This window comes from Electrona antarctica (genome assembly GCF_951216825.1).
Source record: "Electrona antarctica genome assembly, chromosome: 22".
Taxonomy (NCBI): Eukaryota; Metazoa; Chordata; class Actinopteri; order Myctophiformes; family Myctophidae; genus Electrona; species Electrona antarctica.
In genome coordinates this window covers 15,369,659-15,391,010 of record NC_136805.1, presented here as the reverse complement: position 1 = coordinate 15,391,010, position 21,352 = coordinate 15,369,659, and the positions used below count along the sequence as shown (strand labels likewise).

Sequence of the window (21,352 nt, the reverse complement as noted above, 5' to 3'; positions counted from 1 at the left end):
AGAAAACTAGAATTCAAAAGCTAGTTGTTAACTAAAAAAAAAACGTGTTATTTTTTAGGTTCTTTTGAGGTTTTTTGTATCTGCTGTTGTTGTTTTGTTTTTGTTTTGTTTTTTATCCCCGGAGGAGCTCATACAAATACATGTGAAAGTATATTTGAAGGGCTGGAGAGAAGAAAATTGGCAGCGTGACCTTTGAGATTGTTTGAACAAACCACCAGCATGTTGAATGTCAAGTTGGACTGGCTTTGTCTTAATCTTCCCAGATGGCATGAAACGCTTCACTTGAAAAACTGACTTTTCTTTCGGCAGACAGCAACACAAACACACTACGGATTCAGTCAAATTGACTGATCAAACACACTACACGTTTCAGTTCATTCTTCTAAGCAATTAGTTTATGTCATAAAGACACTATGAATATTTGTCAGTAATTTATAAAATGATGGCATCATGAATGCTCATCACAGCATGTTTAACCCACTTAGACCTGACATTAGATTCTACAAAAATGCCTTCTGAAAAACCTATGTTTCTATGTCAGTGGTGCTCAACCTTTTTCATGTCAAGAACCCCCAGAATTATCTGTATTTGGCTGCGGACCTCCATCTGGAAATATGTAGTTCCAGGGACCTCCCAGAAGCAAATGTTTGAGTAAAAATGTTCACTGTGAAAGAATATACATTTCAGATTTGGGCCACATTTTCACCATTTTCACCATTTTCAAAATAGCAGATCTATGACCTTGTAGATCTGCTATTTTTCAATAACATACTGTACATGCTGGGCTCACAGTTTGGGTCCCGGGAAAACATTATTTTCTCATCCCATCATTTCTCTTCTTGGTCTTGAGCTAAATCGTTTGTGAACCACTGAGCCAAAGGCTATATCAACACAATGAGTTTTAGAGTAATGTTTTGTGTGTGTGTGTGTGTGTGTGTGTGTGTGTGTGTGTGTGTGTGTGTGTGTGTGTGTGTGTGTGTGTGTGTGTGTGCGTGTGTGCGTGTGCGCGTGCGCGCGCGCGCGTGTGTGTTTACTGCAGATGCACCCTGGGCCATCCTGTTGGCCAACATAGAGCCGGACTCCATGGCGGTGACGGTCAGCGGTTTGATCCCCGCCCGCTCCTACCAGTTCCGCCTGTGTGCCGTCAACGACGTGGGCAAGGGACAGTTCAGCAAGGAGACTGACCGGTGAGAGAGAGAGAGACGCACGCACGCACACGTACACACTCACACGCACACAGGGTTCACATGAGTGTTCATTTCAGTTTCTTTATTTTCACATCTCAAGGTTACCTGTGCAAAAGAAATTATGCTTTCTGTACCAGTTTGCAGTTTCCAAAAATGGTCAAACATGAAGACAGATTGTCAGATGTACATTAGATGCAACATGGAAATAGAAATGTGTATGAGAACACTGAGCAGCAGATAGGCTATATAGCAGGCATATATATACAGTATATAGCAGCAGGTAAAGATGTCAAGGCAGGGAAAAAAGAAAGTTTGAGCACTTTTACCACAAAAAGTACAGGTAAAGGGTTCAAAATGTAGCCTAACTCAATATCATAAACGACATAGAGTCACACGATAAAACCACTGGGGTGATTTGTTTATTTTTTTAAACCGTGACCCAGGAGAGGTGGGAGGACTATGGCCCCACAATTGCAATATCCTCACAGCCCTCCAGTTGGACCCGCAGCCCACAGGTTGGGAACCGCTGACCTGACTCCAATGCAGTGGCGTGCACAGACATTTAGAGGGGCAGGTGCTCAAGTTAAAAAAGGGCACCTTGTGCAGCGCGTGGAACCGGCCGGTTGCCTTAATCTATTTTGGGCGGGAACCCCTTTTGGTGTTAGCATTATGTTATGCTTTAGCTATTGAAAAATAGCAGATCTACAAGCTCATAGCGCGCCACCGAGTGGCGCGCTATGAACTTGTAGGTCTGCTATTTTTGAAAAAAAAAAAAGAGTTTTTTTTTTCTTTTTTTTCAAAAGGGCACATTGCCAAAAGGGCAGGGGGTGCTCTAGCACCCCCTAGTGTCTATCTGTGCACGCCACTGCTCCAATGTTCCTAATAATAAATTATGCTATCATCCTATGACATATCACTCTGTATTAACATTAACACCAGGCTTATCCAGTCCACACTTTACCAAAGCCATTTAAAAAAAGATCATTGTTTATATTCCAGGGGGATTTTAACACGTATACGATGCTGCCAGAGTTCTTCAGAATAAAGCCGCTAGCCTGCCAAGCAGATGGGCAGATTTTACTCTTCCATTTCCCCCCCAAAACTGGGAGGTATAATAAAATAAAGCCTGTTTTTATCCTCGGAAAACACAATAAGACTCTCCTCTAATTGAGCTTGAAATGTCACTGAGCGGAGGCTCCAAGGGAGCGTCCATTCTCTCTCTGACAGCACAGAACAGGCAGATGGTACTCTATGTCAGTTTCAGCTCACTGTGTCCACAACAGTGGTGGGGTTAACAGCGTTATAAGTAACAGCATTATATAACGGGTATACTTTTTTGGCTAAAGGAGTAACCTAACGAGTTAGTTTGCTCTTAGAGTAATCCGTTAACTAGTACAGTAGTCTGTAATAGTGAGACAATTTTAATTGTGAATAGTTTGTAATAGTGAATATTGTCACTAATTTCCCAATACAGAGGTAAAATGTAGGTTAATAGTAGTAGTGGTGGTGGTGGTAGTAAATCTGAAATTGGCCTTAAGTGGTAAAACCTTTTATTTGGCATTAGTAAATCAAATTAAAAAGCATTGTTTGCAGTGTGATAAGGATGACTGCTTGTTATAGAGGCAGGCACAGGGGCTTCTCACCCACGTGTACAGGGGGCCCCGGCACAGAGCGCTTTTATGCCGCCTCTCAAACCAAGAATCTCAACCATCGATCTTGGGGCCATCCCTGACTCTGGGTTGTGTGTGTGTGTGTGTGTGTGTGTGTGTGTGTGTGTGTGTGTGTGTGTGTGTGTGTGTGTGTGTGTGTGTGTGTGTGTGTGTGTGCGTGTGCGTGTGCGCGCGCAGATAACAATAGGGAGTTTATGTGTCTGGATTGATTTTGGTGTCTGCTGCTTTTTTCCAGTCACGGTATTAGCTTTAGTCCCCGAGGACGGACTGCGGTGAAATGGAGCAATATTGGAAAATAATAGCATTTTAAAAAGTGGGATTTTGAGAACCTTTTATGGACATGGGAGAGAGACCGAGAAAAGAACAGGACGTGCAGAGAGTTTTACAGAGGCAGAGGCTGAAATCCCTTAACACAATCAGTGCCGGAAGTCCTTCAAAATAGGAGCTCTGGGGTGCCGGAACAACATGGCCGCTTTTACTCGGAAACCCATGACCCGGAAACAATCCACTAAAAAAAGTTTACTTTACATAGCTAGCTTACATTGCGATCGTTTTAATTTATACGATATATGATCCAAAAAGCGTATTTTGCGGGAGAGACGGATGAGGAGCAGAAATGAAGCGCCAGTATATCGATCCGTTCAACACCACGGAGAGCGCCCTGGATTAGGAGAGACGAGTCAATCTTTCCGCCGCGCTAACGGCCAAGTCAATGGTAAGCTAACAATTGCCTAGAGTGTAGCATACGGTAGCCGAAAGGCGAACTGACAAAAAAAAAAAGGAAAAAAATCTGAATATTCTTATCTCGTCCCGTATCATTGAGGATGCGCTAAGACGTCGTCACACGTCGGATGTACGCGTCGATTGGGACCCCTAGGACGTGTGGCGACGTCCTATGTACGGAATCGGTTAAGATGACCCCGCACTCGTTGGCTACTGGAGATGCGGCGATGTGACATGGATTTCTAAACAAATTCTTCCAATGCAAAATGCTGCGTTCAAGATTAGGAGAGTTCCGGAAAAAATATGTGTCGGGTATGACCAAGGGGCCAGCGAGGCTATTCAACGTTGAAGCTCTGGGTCCTAGTGGTAGGAGGAGGGACTACAGGCGGACCCGTGGATTCATGACCGGGAAACCCTGTGCAGCTGGGCTTTAACGTTGAGCGCTCGGTTGCCCTACGTCACTCAGGACCTCAAAGTTGAGGTCCGGGGAGGGACTTCCGGCAGTCTTCCGGGTGCTTCAAAACGCCACTGAGCAACTTCCACTGACATGAATAGCTGGGGGGGCGGAGCTTCGCGCCAGTTCAGTCTCTATTATATATATACTCTATGGGTATGACATGGAAAGGAGAGGAGGGGCATTTGCATTTGTTTCACCATAGTAAATGCTGCATTCATGGTCTGGAGAGGGCAGTTGTTTTACATACCGTTAAAAGGGCAGGGGCTGAGCCCCCGTTGATGTCTATGTGTGCACGTGCCTGGACACAGACAACGAGAGAGACAGACAGATAAATAGAGAGATATGGATAGCAGCTAAAACTAGACCTCGGTGAACTGTAAAGTATCAGTGTTAATTTAGTGTTTAGTTTAGAGTGTACTGATGGAACCAAGTGGTCCCTTAAGGGTCATACATATATACATTTACAACCTGTGATGTCTCTTTTTTAGCTGTATACGATGTATAATTTTAAGCCTCCGGTACAATAATTCAACATTTCCCATCTGGCAACACTGGCCTCATCAGAGACCTGCTGTGTTGAATCACAGTTTCGAGGTGTTCCTCCCTGTCCTCGACACACTCTAAAACACCACAGTGTTCATGTGACACACACAGTGTCCCGTAAGGAGTCTGTGTGCCGGATGACATTTTGTCAGCGTGACATTTGTCATCCAGCTTGACATTTGTCACGCCCGATGACAAATACATGTTCAGATTGTCGTTCCCCCGTTTGTGTCTAACAACTGTCTCTTATCCACACTAATTACGTGTGTGTGTGTGTGTGTGTGTGTGTGTGTGTGTGTGTGTGTGTGTGTGTGTGTGTGTGTGTGTGTGTGCGTGTGCGTGTGCGTGCGCGTGGCAGTGTGTCCCTGCCAGAGGAGCCTCCCAGCGCGCCCCCTCAGAACGTCATCGCCAGCGGTCGCACCAACCAGTCCATCATGATCCAGTGGCAGCCTCCGCCGGAGAGCCACCAGAACGGAGTGCTCAGGGGCTACAGCGTCCGGTAAGACCACCTCCTCCACACACACATTGCTTTGTGTTGTCACTGCCGTTGTGTCCTACTGACTCAACCCTCCAGGTTGTATTGCGATTATGGGATATACTAGTGCCATGTCCAGGGGGGGGGGTGTAGTTACTTGTACAGTGCATCAATTTGCCTCACACTACAGAAACGGGAGATAGGGTGACCTGACCTGTGACACACGACTGAGTAAGACACCCCTCTGTTCCATGGATCTGTGAACAAACACAGTGAGCTGTGTGCCGTTCTAAGAGACAGCTGAGATGGAGGAGCTTGAGTCTAAGGCCTGACTCACACCTTCGCAACAGATTGATGTATGCTTGTTGTATGAGACTTATTGACTGATGCAAGCTCTCAATTCATTTCCAATGGGAGTCACATGGTTTGACACAACATTTGTGTTGTATGAGGGGGTGGGGGGCAGTCGAAACACAGCCGAAAGCCGTACAACACAAATGTTGTGTCAAACCATGTGACTTCCATTGGAAATGCATTGGGGCAAGATGTAAACAAACCCTTTCATACATCTAGCATGCATCAATGTTGTATGCTAGATGCGAAGGTGTGAGTCGCCCCTAAGGTGTATATTTGTCAATGGTGGAAGAAGTACTCACATGTTATACTTGAGTACAAGTACTGTATATCAATACTGCAATGCAGAAATACTCTAAAAGGCAAGTAAAAGACAGGTATGCAAAATGTACTTAAGTGGTGAAAGTACAAATGTATTTGCATCAAAATATACTACTAATAATGGATTTTATTTATAATGCACTTTACATTGTAGCGATGTTACAACCTCTGAGATGTAATGGAGTAGAAGTATAAAGTACTGAACATTGGAAACACTACTTGAGGAGTAAATGTTCGTGTAACTTCCCAGCAGTGAGTTTTAAGATGTTGTATTTTGTCACATGCCAACAATACAGCCAGCAGCATCGCTACAGGCAGTCACACTGCCGGTGTACTGCCAGCTTCTCTCCCCCACAGTGTGAAGTCAAAGAAACAAGCTGCTGCACATGGAGGTGCAAGGGAAGAAAAGAATAGAAATAAAAATAACTATTAAGAAAATAGCAAGAATGTGGCAAGAACACCAATGCTTCTATAATAACACGTCTTTTGCAAGACGTCTCATCATAAGCATAGAGATATCGTCGTCGCTGTCGGGCGGACACCTTGCGTCTTCCATAATATGTCAACTTTTGTATGTTTCAAATCAATGTCCTACTTCACATCATACAAGAAAGTCGCACGAGAGTAGTGAAAACAGCAGAGCTCGTTTTTATTTTATTTCTTGCGTAGCCAGACAACTATTCCACAATCTCCGAATGCTATACAGAGTCTGGAACTACACGTCCTGAAAGCCGAAGGAAACTGTCCAGGTGGTGGAAGGAAGTAAAGATAGATGGCCGTGCAGCTCCATTTTTTGGCCGGTCAATAAGATGCATCATTATGCTTTGCTTTTTACTTTCCAACATTCCTTTTTTACTGTTATTCTTTTGTATATCGCTTCATCTTCGCCACACAATTATGGTTCTTAAATTGATCTTTAAAGAAACGATATAGTTCCACAAAGAGCCATCCCCCTACTACTGTTTATATGTATGCTCTTTTTGTATTTGTTGCCTGTTTTCTGTTTTGGGACTGCGGATGGAAACTAGCATTCAAAATGGTTCTTCTATCATCTATGGCATCACTCTGAAGAACCAGTTTCTGTTCCAGTTGGTACCTTAAATGTTTTTCTGTGTGCATTGCGTACTATTTTTGGATTCCTTATTACTCAGTACTCACACATAAAATATACAAGTTTGAAACAAAGTTCTGTATGCAAAAGCCAATGCATTCAGTTAATGAACAGTTATCAGTTAATTACCACGCCACATCTTGAAATCACGTACCGTGGATCGTGATGGACCGGACATAAATCGACTTAACAAGGGCCATTTCAACACTATCACAATGCTGCAAACATGTCAATGCTGTAGGAACTAAGGCTGTTGGCTGGTGCATTGTCTCCCCCTTGCTTTGAGGCAGGGGTACTGCAGGTCATTATCTGAATTGGACTATCTATCTATCTATCTATCTGTCTGTCTGTCTGTCTGTCTGTCTGTACGTCTGTACGTCTGTACGTCTGTACGTCTGTACAATTTAATCTGTTAGTCTATGTATATTTTTTATTTATTTCCCCCACTAACCTCCCCCAAAAAACTACTTATACCACAGGACTAAAAAAAAGCACCCTATTGATCATATTAAGGGTAGAGAATACCAGGTTATATATCCCGGCCCCTGCAATATGTCGGGGTACCGGCAGGGCACAGGGCACAGGGTACCACTGAGCAGGGCACAGGGTACAGGGTACCACTGAGCAGGGCACTTAAACTTATACACAGTAGCTGCTCATGCTCCTCTGTGGGTGTAGCACTCAGCTGAGTGAAGCTGAGAAGTGAATTTGACCAGGAGCTGAGAAGTGAATTTGACCAGGAGCTGCGCATGACTGAAATGTCTAATTATTATCCCTCACCAGGTACCGTCTGACGGGGCTTCCCGTGGACTACCAGAGCAAGAACCTGTCCAAACCGGACGTGACCAACCTGCTGCTGGAGGAGCTCATCATCTGGACCAACTACGAGATCGAGGTGGCGGCGTACAACGGAGCCGGCCTGGGCGCCTTCAGCCACAAGGTCACCGAGTGGACCCTGCAGGGAGGTGAGGAGAACAACACACATCCACCACCTTTACATCTCGCATAGCACCGCTGAAATCTCCAATTCTCCATAGTTCAGTCAGGACAACTCATGAATGGATGAAATATATATTTATTGAATATAAAATGAGCAATATATTTATCATGGTTTGGCGATGAATTGGACCTGCTTTTTCGGTACTCTGATCAAACGCATCAGTCCATAGGGACTCTGAATCCTGGGAAAGCTGGGTGGAGGAGGATGAGCAGCAAAAGTTTAAGCAGACAGCAGCGCAGTAGTATCAGTGTGTGCAGCAGCAAGCAAGCAGATGAGCAGTGCAAATTTCCAGTTTAAATAGCCGGTATGAAGATGGAATGAGTGTGTGATTGGATGAAGTGAATCATGTGAATGAGAATGTGATGCCCAATGAATGGCCGGCAGTTTCCTGACTGAACTTGCTTTGCGCATGTCTGTGACAGGCCCGACGCTCATTTCATTGTTGTAGGTTTTCATCGTATGGACGTAGTGACAAATTGACAATAGCCGATCTATAATCTCACATCGTGGCTCGATGCGACACTTTGTGAGCTTGTTGGTCAGCTATTTTCACAGTTTTAAGATTTTTAAGATTTTTATGTAAAGTTTTTAGGAAAAAAATGACATTCCGGAAATATAGTGGCCAGGTTAAAAAATCGTTAATTGTGTCTGTGGGTGTCATAAATATTGATGATGACCAATGAAAAGTATTAAATAATAACTACATTGGGTCTATGGGTGAGTTGATCTTTGTTTTCCCCTTCCATTTCCTGAAGAAAAATAAACTGTTTTTGACCTACAAGCTTCCAGCCGACAGCCGCTATATGCATAAACTTTGGGATAACATTGAACAAAACCTTACCAAAGAAGTTTTGGTTTGAGAGAGAGAGACAGAGAGTCTGTGAAAGAGAGTGTGTGTGTGAGAGAGAGAGAGAGAGACAGAGACAGAGAGAGAGAGAAACTTGGAACATTAGAGACCATCCGTCTTAGTTCCAATCTGATTCATTTCAGGTTGTCAGGGCAGACCGCTGCTTTATCACGGTTGTTTAAAATGTGCCATGATGGATGCCCTCAAACTCCAAGCCCCCACGCACGCAGCACTCTCACTCCAGTTCCCGTCCCACTGCTTAAGAACTGACAACGAACAGAGACCTTTATACTGCCCCATCGCCGGAACACTATAAAGCATGACCTAAATGAGTAGCCTACTAAATGAGTCTCCAAGTACTGTACTTGAGTAACATTTGAGATGCTTTACTTTACTTGAGTATGTCCATTTTTCAATACTATTCTACTTCACCACATCTCAGAGGTAAATATTGTACTTTTTTTTGCACCACAAAATTATCTTCAGTTACTTAATTATTATTCTAAAGCATTAACAAATTAAGCCCTCTTTTATTGTTTGTCTGTACTGTTTACTGTATGTGTATTCCGATGCCAGTAGTTTATTTGTTTACTCAAGTAGAACTCAAGTAGAACTCAAATTTCAAAACAGTATTTTTCTACATTGGGATATTTCCACATTGAGATGGCACAAGACAAGACCCCTTCGGCAAGGACAAAAACAGAGCTGCTCTGCTATTGATCGCTGCCCGTCTCCCTGCCACGTGGCACACTGACTGTGCATATTCCTCCCGGATGGCATCACATGGCAGCCGCGCGGCATCGATCCTCCGTTCCAGTGTCCATTACTGCCCCGTGCAACACAAGGAGCTCATTCTGCCGTACGGGGCTGTAATAATAATAATAATAACGTGCGTGGGAAGGTATCCCTGCAACCTCCCAAGGCTGCTCGAGTTCATTTCTATTGATTCGGCTGTGGGAGGACCAACCTAAAAGCCGTGGCAGTTTTCCAACGGATTCTCGCCTCTCGAGCCGACATGAGAGCAAACGGCTAACATTTGATGTGATGGGAGGTGTCATTTTATAACGTACCGATAATAATCCACACGCCACACTGGACTGCGGAACTGCCGTTCTCAAACGCAAGATGTATACAGAGGGGGCAGACCAGGGGGTTTATTTTCAAGGGCCCCCATAACTTTGAGAGTGCACGAAATGGAACCAACACAGGTCCATTTGGTTCCATTTATGCACTCTCAGAGTTAGAGACCTGGCTGTAATGGTCATTTTGGGCTAGCACTTCATGTGTTTGTCTAGTCATTTTGTATGTCCATGGCAAAAATAGAATTTTGACAAAAATGTGAGGTGCACCATCTGGAGTGGACTTGAGCTTAAACGATTTGCCGTGCCGAACGTTGCAAAGTCTGCTTCAGCCCACTCAGCGGCGTTCGAGTTACGGATAGGGACCGAATCGTCAATCATGTCCGAGCAGTCAGCATGCGACGTTGCAGGTACCCCAGGAAACGCCTACTAGCTTCATGGTTTACCTGGGATCCTAGTTTCACTGAGGCATTACACCATCTCTCTGCACTTCTATGTACTTATTGCAATTCGCTCTGGATGAGAACATCTGCTAGATATGCAAATAGAAAATTGTAATTTGTAATTCCCCGTCCTCCCTCCTCCTCCCCAGTACCGACAATCGCCCCCGGCAACGTGCAGGCGGAGCCGGTGAACTCCACAACCATTCGTTTCACCTGGTCCGCCCCCAACCCACAGTTCATCAACGGCATCAACCAGGGATACAAGGTGAGGTCATCGTCATCGTCATCATCATCATCATCATCATCATCGTCGTCATCATCATCGTTGTCGCCAGTCCCCTCCCAATAGAACAACAGTGCATGTCTATGCCCTTTACAAAGCGCTAGACCCCTGGGAGATATATTTTTGGGGAGGGAAATGTTGAATTCTTTCATGTTTTTGATTGATTATCCGGAATTTCCTCAACAAGTGGTCTATTATTGGTTTGTTTTTGAAAGCTCTTCACTGTCAGTCTGTGCGCCGTTGCCTTTTTTCTCTTATACTGTACCATAGCTACTACTGTACATATAAAAATGTAAATGTATTCTCTTACAGTACGTTTTAACAGCGGGCGACAACCAGACGAATTTTCCGGAAATGCATTATGTGGCGATGTGTCGGCCGATGCTCGCCCACTGTTAAAACACACTGTTATACCATAGCTAGTACATATAAATATGTATAATTATTCTCTTATACCATAGCTACTACATATATATGTATATTTTCTTTTCCACCATGCTGTGATGAATGTCTTCATTATCTTGTCATGGACGTTTGAATGTCGCCGTCTCTCTCTCTCTCTCTTGTCTCAGGCGTGTACTTCATTGAAATGAACACAGCGGTCCGCGGGGGGATCTTAAGAGACCCCCGGGCCGTAATGGGATGCCGTTTTCCTTCTTGGGGAAAGCATGTTTAGAATGACTGATGCCGCCACCGCTGTTTTGTTTGTTTTGTTTTGGGGAGGGAGGGAGGGAGAGAGTTTGGATGTTGATTTGGGACTTTTATTCCCCACACCTCACAGGTGTGTGTGTGTGTGTGTGTGTGTGTGTGTGTGTGTGTGTGTGTGTGTGTGTGTGTGTGTGTGTGTGTGTGTGTGTGTGTGTGTGTGTGTGTGTGTGTGTGTGCGTGTGCATGTGTGTGTGTGCGCGTGTGCGTGTGTGCGTGCGTGCACTCGTGTGTGTGTGTGTGTGGCTGTGCGTGTGTGTGCGCGAGTGTGTGTGTGTGTGCGTGCGTGTGCTCCTGTGTGTATGAAATATCTCTCTGCATGCCTCAGAGGGTGAGCTATACTTAGTTCTATGCCGTTTGCAATGCACCAGACAATAGCAGATCTACAAGCTTGTAGATCTGCTGTTTTTCGGTGCAGCAACACAGTATGAATGAGGGGTACTAGCTCTGCACAGGCAGCCAGGGTCACTACACTGTATACTGGCTGTGAATGTTAAATACAGAGCTGTTCCCCAGGGAAAGAGCACTGGACCGGAGAGATGCTAGCGGGGGTTAGGGCTGACAGGGAACTATGGGAGAGAGAGAGAAAGAGAGAGAGAGATGCTGGGGATGTTAGGGCAGACAAGGAACTCTGGAGGAGAGAGAGAGAGAGGGGGTATGAGGTGAGGAAAGTATTCATCCATCCATGTCAGGAAGAATCATAGGAACTGTTACTCTTAAGGTCCCCATTCCATGCCACCACAGTGGTTGCGTGCTTGAATGTACATTCATTGTCCTATATGTTTCTCTGGCATGTATAGTAGTTAAGTTAGTCAAACTAACTGATAGAGCTGCTCTCTGGGGAAGAATTAACACCGACTATACCTGCCAGCAACATGCTGTAATGTCTGCATTCACCAGCCATTATGGGATGATTTCAGCTGAACCCAAACTCACTCTCTCTCTCTCTCTCTCTCTCTCTCTCTCACCCCCCCTCCACCCCTCCATTGAGTGACAGTCTGTCAGTCGAAGGCGTGACAGCCTTCCGCTGCCAAAATGTCTCGGCAGTGACTTCTCACCACGACGAGGAGAGAGACTATAAAGTGTGATTAGAGGGGAATGATTATCCACGGTTCATATTTCACTAGTCTGATGAAAATTCCATCTGTGCTCTGTCTGTCTGTCTGTCTGTCTGTCTGTCTGTCTGTCTGTCTGTCTGTCTGTCTGTCTGTCTGTCTGTCTGTCTGTCTGTCTGTCTGTCTGTCTGTCTGTCTGTCTGTCTGTCTGTCTGTCTGTCTGTCTGTCTGTCTGTCTGTCTGTCTGTCTGTCTGTCTGTCTGTCAGCTGCTGGCCTGGGCGCCGGGCCACGAGGACGACGTGAGCGTGGTGACGGTGCGGCCCAACTTCCAGGACAGCGTGCACGTGGGCTACGTGACGGGACTGAAGAAGTTCACCGAGTACCAGACCTCCGTGCTGTGCTTCACCACACCGGGGGACGGGCCCCGCAGCCCCGCCAGGGGCCTGCGCACGCACGAGGACAGTGAGTTTAAACAGCCCCCCCCCCTCCACTCGGTCACCACACCTGAGGGACCATTCGACAAAAATTACCCTTCTAAATCAGTAGTTCTCACACTCAGGTCAGTAGCCTATATGCATGTCAAACTGGGCATCCTTCAAATTAAAATGATGAGAATCACTGCTAGAGCACTTCAAATGGGGTCTTGCCCTGAAACCCCCTCAAGGACCACTGGTTGAGTGTCACTGTTCTACATCTATTCTAAGCTTAATTAATTAATGAAAAAAATAAAAAAACAACCCAGCCTGGTACCCTATTCAAAATATGGCCCTTGAGGAAAATTAATTGGGGGACCCTGGTCTACTGTATCTCTCTCTGTCTCATTGTCTCACACACACAGCCCTGTCACTCCCTTGGTGCACAGAGGAGCTGTGTGTCCCACAGTATGAGGTCCACACAGGGCACCACATCATGTATAATTCATAGGCAGCCTAGCTGCTACAGATGTGCTGCTAATGATCTAGTAGCAACCAGCAGCACCCATAATTGGGACAAGTTCTCTCTGAGACACCTAGAAACTCTTACAGCGCTTGTTACCAGCCTCTTATTAGGAGTTCGTTGTAGGCTCTGACAGGAACAATATAAGACCCAAAATCCTAAGATATTATTGGAGCGAACGAGTGCAGCGCCTCGGGATCGAACCCACGGCCCCACCGTGTCTATATGCCAGGCTGGCGCACCACATGCCGCCACGTCAAGAAAGCTGTAGCTCACTTTGGCAAAGCGAGTTACGACCTGGCGTCGCTACACTATTACCAATCTTCCATCTCTGCCGCTGAATGGCTTGTATGGTGACTAATGGGCTCATATGCACACAGAATAACTCGTCCTACTTCCGGGCCGCATCCCTACTTACTTCCTTCCTTCAGGTGTTACCGATGATACTAATTAAGGCTCTGTTCCATTTTGTGTACAGTGGTTTTCAAACTTTTTTAATTTCAACGATCCCCATAACTCCCAGAGTGTACAAATGGAACCAAATGGACCGTATATGGGTCCATTTGGTTTCTTTTGTACACTCTCTCTCAGAGTTACAGACCCGTACGGTGCCATTTGGAACCCACTCAAGGACACTTTGCGATGCCATGCATTGGTTTTAAAAAAAGGAAAAATCCTGGACGTGTGTCATAGTGGAATAGCCTGAACTCACCGGCATCCAAGCGCCATACCACTTTCGTCCAGCAGGCGGAACTCATTGTGTTAACCACATGAACCCTAAATGGTTGACCAGAGTCCCTCAGGGCTCTCTATAGCGTATTTGTATTGTGTAGTTTTATCGATCAGCTATTTTCAGCGAAAGCTTTCCCCACAAAACGTATACTGGAGTTTAAGTGGTTAAGAACCTCTCCCTGCTGTGATTTAATTTATATATATATATATATATATATATATATATATATATATATATATATATATATATTTTTTACAAACCAACCCCCTGGCTTTAGTAGCAAGTGTAGCGGCATTGAACACAGTATGAGTGTAGCAATGTTTGTTTGACCGTTTGTTGTTGTATGTGTGTCCCTGCGTTTAGCCCCCGGAGCTGTGGGTCACCTGAGCTTCACGGACATCCTGGACACCTCGCTGAAGGTCAGCTGGAGGGAGCCCAACGAGAAGAACGGCATTCTGACAGGTAACCTAACCTCGCCCCACCATCAATCCATCCATCCATCCTCCATCCATCCAGCCATCCATCCATCCATCCATCCATCCATCTTCAACCGCTTATCCGGAGTCGGGTCGCGGGGGCAACAGTTCCAGCAGAGAGCTCCAGACTTCCCTCTCCAGAGCAACATTAGTAACTTCATCCTGGGGGATCCCGAGGCGTTCCAAGGCCAGTTTGGAGATATAATCCCCCCTTCTGGTCCTTGGTCTGCCCCGGGGTCTCCTTCCAGTGGGACGTGCTCCTCGCCCCACCGTGACATTCAACTACTCCCAACACGTCACATAGCCTACTGATACATACTTGGGTCAGGAGGACCGCCTTTGCGTCACACTAGGTTGCAGGGTCAGATGCCTAACTGCCAGTGGGGAATGTTGAACGGGAGGAGTAGGACAGAGGTCCTCCCGGTAGGGGCTCCTCACAGGCAGCCGAGCCAGTACGGTACAACGACATGCAGGGGCTGGCAACACAGAAATGTGGGGGAGGGTTAACAATTGGCGTGACATCTAAGGACAAACCCTTGAAACTTAACACTATCGCAACACGCGGTGTGATGTTAACAGTTTCTTTTTCTTTCTTTTTTCTCCTTTTTAATGCTTTCTCAAGCATGAAATTGCAAAATTGTAATTTGTGGTGGTTAAATGGGTCCATGAGATTATGTACTGCACTGCTCAGCTGAAGGCCGTGCAATCTTTCTGGGAACACTCGCACGACATCAAAATAAAATAGAAATGTTCACATCCTTAAAAAGGTGGAATGTAACAGCAGCGAGTGTGTGTGGAACATTCATAATTATCACTTATCAGGTGACGAGGAATGGTACCTGAAACATAATGGAATCACATCATGTGGAGATGGAACAATATAGAGCTGTTAATTGCATCAACTTTGAGAGGGTGAGAGAACAGTGGTTGAGTGGTGAGAGTGGGTTGAGGGAATGTAATCATAACCCAGATTTAATGCGTTTTATTTGATTTTCGTAATGGCGTTAATTTAATCTTTTTTTGTTAGCTTGGCCCTCGGCACTCCGGGACCACGCAGATCAGCTCTCACTGTTATGTATTATAATATTTAAAAGTAGGGCGCATGAAAACAGCAACTAAATGTACATACTAATACAATTTAATCTATGTCTTTACATGCCCTTGTGATTCTTAATTATTTAATAATACATTTTCCCTATTTAGCGTACACCAAAATATATAGGGCTTAAGTGGGTAATGGCTAATCAGTATGACAGTCATATTCTCATAGTGTATTCTACCTCCTCTCCTCTCCTCTCCTCTCCTCTCCTCTCCTCTCCTCTCCTCTCCTCTCCTCTCCCCTCCAGGGTATCGTATCTCGTGGGAGGAATACAACCGGACCAACACCAGGGTGACCCACTACCTTCCCAACGTGACGTTGGAGTACCGTGTGACCGGCCTGACCGCCCTGACCACCTACACCATCGAGGTGGCGGGCATGACCTCCAAGGGTCAGGGGCAGCTGTCCTCCTCCACCATCTCTTCTGGCGTCCCACCAGGTATGTGTTTTGGCACAGGTCTACCTTGTATCCTGTTTTGCTTTTAGTTGTTCCGTTTTATCCCCAATTTACCAATTGATTCCTCCCCACACACATGTGTGTGTTGTCACTATAGCTGTCATGATTACAAAATCTATTGATTTCATTGAAACTGTACATTTAGTCGACTAAAAGTAAATCCTTTCAGATGACTAAATTATGACTAAAACCAAAGTTTTATTCAAAATACTATGACTAAACTAAATCAAAACTTGCTGCTGGAATCAACACTGCTATGCCCCACTGCACCCCACAGGCAAATGTTATTGAACAATCGCTCAAAGAAGAAAGAAAGAAAGAAAATGCCAGCAAATGCAAATCACAGAACGAATTATCCCTCCCCACAGGCTAAAATGTTAAAAAAATACATATTTTGAACTAATTAGGCAGAAAAGTTTGTGGCAGCGGGTCATTTTTCAGCATCAGGTGCTCAGCAGAAAGGCTCCCACCGTCGCCTCATTAGAGACGTGGCGGTTTCAGCCACTCAATCCATTTAGATCTGCATGGGACCAGCTAATCGCTGGCTAATCTAAACCCTGCAGTGATAGAGCAGTGGGTGACAAAGTACTGAACCAACTCTTCAAATATTACTTACAATCAACAAACACGAATACTCAATTAAAGTACTTTTTTTACTTAAGTAAAATGTTTTTACTTAGGTGAAGTACGACTGTCAGGCTGTCGCCTCACAGATAGAAGGTCCTGGGTTTGATTCCCACTGGGGACGATGTGGGCACTGGGGTGTGTTCTCTCCTCTGCGTCATCAGTGCCCATATCCCTAGGTGGGGTTGGCAAAAGGGCCTTTCTCTGTGGAGTTTGCATGTTCTCCCCAGTCCCCATGTCATCTAGGGTAGGTATACCTCACAAAAAACATGCAGTAATCCTGGTCTCTAAACTGCCTCCCCCTGCCCAGCTGGGGCGCCTGATGGAGGGGAAAGGAACTGATAAACATGCAGTAATCCTGGTCTCTAAACTGCCTCCCCCTGGCCAGCTGGGGCGCCTGATGGAGGGGAAAGGAACTGGTTGGAATAATGTGTTCCTTCCACACGCTACGACTAATCCCTGTAAGGTGAAAAGAAGTGGCTTTTATTGGACTCCTCATGCATTGAAGGAAGCATGAGGTCAGTCCGTTGCTCTCCCCAGGTTGGCAGAGGGAGTGTAGCGCCCAGGATTACATTATTGACACTGGGTGAAAAAAGGGATAAAAAATAAATAAAATAAGCTACTGTCCTTCACTGAGCATTCCTGACAGCAATCCGCCCCCAATTGGACAGAATGTGTTTTCTCGACATTGCTGTAAGTTATTTTGCCTGTCGTTGAGCATGAAATGGACGTAAATTACAATAATCATGCCTATTTCATCCCACCGGGCAATTTCAGTTTTCAGCCATCACTCAGCAGAGAGCTTCTCAATTGAACGTGGAGACTAGTGGGGGAGCAGTTAGGGACTTCACTGTCTGCTCAGAGACACCTCGGCACATTGGCGCGGCCAGGAATCGAACCTGTGACCCATTCCGCCCTGTATTCCAGTGTCTTTATATTTTCATTAGAACATAATGAAAATAAAAATGAAATAAAAAATAAAATGCCCCAGACAAGGCCAGGTCTTTGCCACGGACACATTTTTGTCCATGTATACGGACATATTGATGACTGGTTGTCTTCTGGGTGGGGAGGTAGATATTATGGAGCACCAGTAATGGCGTATAGCTCTCTCACAGCGAACCATATTCAGATTCACTGTTTAAACGTCTTAGCAGGCCGTCTGAGCACGCCTTGTGTCATCTGGCGCCAGACGCAATGAAACCCAATCCCCAGCACGCCACCACCTGCATCAGCATCATAAAGCACACGCCACTCCACCAGCTAATGAACGCACGCACGCACGCACGCAGGCACGCACGCACGCACGCACGCACGCACGCACGCACGCACGCACGCACGCACGCACGCACGCACGCACGCACGCACGCACGCACGCACGCACGCACGCACGCACGCAGGCACGCACGCACGCAGGCAGGCAGGCAGGCAGGCAGGCACGCACGCAGGCAGGCAGGCAGGCAGGCAGGCAGGCAGGCAGGCACGCACGCAGGCACGCACGCACGCACGCACGCACGCACGCACGCACGCACGCACGCACGCACGCACGCACGCACGCAGGCACGCAGGCAGGCAGGCAGGCAGGCACGCACGCACTCACGCAGGCAGGCACGCACGCACGCACGCACGCACGCACGCACGCACGCACGCACGCACGCACGCAGGCGCACACACACACACACACACACACACACACACACACTCTTACATTAACCACTTCAGCCCTATATACATTTGAAAACTTGTGAAATGGGACTTTGCTGTAGCATATTGTACTATGGGTGAACTACTCCGGTAGATTTTAAATTAACAATTTGAATACCAGAATTTTACTTTACTTTACATTACGTTACACTTGTAAAATTGGAACACTGCGAATTGGACCCGACATAACATTTCAGACAAAAAAAAATGAATAAAGTCTCCCATCCCCCCCATTCCCCGTTATCCGCTGGATAATTTCCATTTTTTTACGGTCGCCCATTAAAAGACCACTAAATTTCATAATAGAATTACAATAGCCGCAATCAATTACGTTGGCGCTGGGTGCTATATGGCGCTCCCCGACTCCCCGATACGTCTGAGAGAGCTGTCAAATGTAATGACTGTTATATTGGAGCGCTGGGGACCATGGAGCAGCCGTTATAGGCCCCCGAATGGTGATTACTTTGCACTTTACTGTACGTGTAAAGATAGCACCTGGTGCGCCCGTAACTCTAAACCCCCCCTGGAGAACTACTTAACCATATCGTTGCTGTCGGACAGAAACCTCGTATGTCCATATTTTTTACTCCGGCGCAAAGACGCAAAGCGGCGCGTTTTGAGCTTGTGGATCTGTTTCTTTTAATGTTTTTGAATTTGAATCCTGAAAAGGAAGAGTTTTGGGTGGAGGTTTCCACCCGACAGAGAGACGATAGCTAAATGTGTCGCCGGGCGGGTGAGCACGCAAATTATTTAGATTGTGCTGGGGGTTTTATTTTTACGACAGAGGCACGTATTATTTTTACGACGGAGGCACGTAATCTATGGATTTCATTAGTATGGGCGAGGAGCCGCGTTTTAGGCTAAAACTGGGGGACAAAGTCACAATCTGTTCTGTTCTGCCAGATTTATACTTATTTGTACTCGAGTGGCGTGCGCCGACAATCTATAAGCTGACAGTGTGGCACATTGACAAGCTGTGATCTACAGCTTGTTGATCGGCTATTTTCAGCGTGTGTCTGTGTGACACCCATGTGGGACAAAGTATATCCTGTTCGCATTCACACCTGTAGTTGATATACTCGGTGCGATTGGGGGGTGAAGTTGCATAATTCTTGCAGTTTTAATTACCTGCGTTTGCGTTCACACTGTGTTTTGTCAACCGCAGCAGGGAACTTTAGCAATGTGTTCAATGCATAAACTACACAATCTATGGTGTTAAAAGTATACATTGAGTAATAGTTAGGACGTAAAGTGAGGGTAACGTGGATGCAGGATGTGTGTTGGAGACTGGACGTTACTTTGTGCGTGCGTGCGTGCGTGCGTGCGTGCGTGCGTGCGTGCGTGCGTGCGTGCGTGCGTGCGTGCGTGCGTGCGCAATAGCAGATCGCTACAACTGTACCAACTTGTTTTGTAAAGTAGCGGCTAGCCTACATACATAAATAAACCTGGTAGGTTAATATGAGTAGCCTAGTGTCTACACAAAGCACTTTTATCTGACTCCAGATCAGCGGAGCCGTCAGAATCCCCGGTCCATGCAGGTCTGTAGGCCACTGCGAGCGCAAACTCTACAATGCAACATTTTGTGCAAATGTGCATTTGAACCAAATCGCCTCCATTCTCTCGCTAAATATCCTATACACTCACTGCAGTGTTTTTGTGTGCAACCTTCAGCATTTTAAAAATGTGATCGTCTGGCCATATTGTGATAAGGGCTTCTATCTCTTCACTAGACCACGTCTGTCCACAGGACATCTTTACGCTGCGTACTAATAATGCCTTCTCCTTTCTCCTCGTGTGCCAAATACCAACTTCTTCAGCTCACAATGGCACATTCTTTGCTTCATCCCCTATATTTGATGCGATTGCATTCACACCTATGCAGTGATTTGCCCTCTGGTGTGCTTGGAAGCAAAGCGAGACCACCGTTTTTTGGCAATCTAGAATGCGTTTGTTTGCTCCGCTCCAGAATTCAAATGAGCCTATCACACCTGCCAAAACTAAGTGCACTTTCCGACAATACGCAGGAGGATTCTTTTTTTTTTTCGCAGTAAAACATACTGGTGTGAATGCGACCGTAAACCAAGCCCTGGTGAAAGCTGTTGTACTGCTATGTGTGGGTTGTATCCATGTGAATAATTATGTTTGCAATATTGAGCCCACTGAATAACCCTCAAGTCCAGAAGAGTGCCGTGGATGTTTTCCTCTTTTGTCAAAATGTGGGGTTCCCTGTCAAAGAGCATCGGCCGTAGCTTGGCTAATGCATTGAGAGGCATAGAGTCTGGTTATCAGAAGGTCACCCGTTCGCCTCCCAGTCGGCCCATGTCAACGTGTTGATGTGTCCCTGAACGAGACACTTAACCCCTAATCTTGTGACATAACACAATCTCAGTGGCCTTGTGGTTAGAGTGTGCACCCCGGCCCACTGTCGATCCCCGGCCAGGTCATACCAAAGACTATACAAAATTGTCGTAAGTCCCTGTGACATACTAGCGTCATGTCCAGGCGATGTACTTAACTATACATCTCATGCTACATAAACAGGAGAGGCACTATATCCTCTGCACTGCTATGGGTATACAGTATACACAGAGGTGAATGGAATGCCTGCTCTGTAGAAAATGAACAGAACATGAAGATTCATTTTTCTCTCTACATACTTTGTACAATTCACAGGTATACCTGCAAACAAGTGCACACATGCATGCCTATTGCCTACCCTGCCTTCTGTAATTGCTTTCTTATCTCTTCGGACGCAAACCTTGTATCTCCAAATGTCAACTTTTGATGTTGTTTTTATTTACATAATGTATACTTTATCATACAAGAGTGTCAAAGTGGTGCAAAGAGTGGATCTGCAAGCTCTGCAGAACAGCTATTTTCACTATGTATTTGTTTATAATAATAACAAAAAGAAAGTTGTTGGGCATTCAAGGTTTCCACCCGGCAGCGCCGATCTGCTTCCCTCAATAGTGTTGACGGAGGAATAATAATAATCCATTCTCATTGTTGGCTCAGCTAAAAATATAAACAGTAGGGGATATCAGGTGGAATCATATCTCTAGATAACTG

The 21,352-nt window shown here is 45.8% G+C and overlaps 1 protein-coding gene across 10 annotated transcripts in view; it reads left to right on the top strand.

Moving 5' to 3' along the window:
- Positions 1 to 21,352, top strand: part of LOC306915666 (protein sidekick-2-like) — a 532,391-nt gene that overhangs the window by 439,137 nt on the left and 71,902 nt on the right. For all 10 annotated transcript variants that reach the window (XM_079493153.1, XM_079493148.1, XM_079493152.1 and 7 more), the window contains 7 exons: positions 1,040 to 1,187; positions 4,939 to 5,079; positions 7,625 to 7,806; positions 10,360 to 10,475; positions 12,521 to 12,716; positions 14,287 to 14,385; positions 15,746 to 15,937. In XM_079493153.1, the coding sequence (XP_079349279.1) occupies positions 1,040 to 1,187; positions 4,939 to 5,079; positions 7,625 to 7,806; positions 10,360 to 10,475; positions 12,521 to 12,716; positions 14,287 to 14,385; positions 15,746 to 15,937 (1,074 nt within the window). The remainder of the gene's footprint in view (positions 1 to 1,039; positions 1,188 to 4,938; positions 5,080 to 7,624; positions 7,807 to 10,359; positions 10,476 to 12,520; positions 12,717 to 14,286; positions 14,386 to 15,745; positions 15,938 to 21,352) is intronic.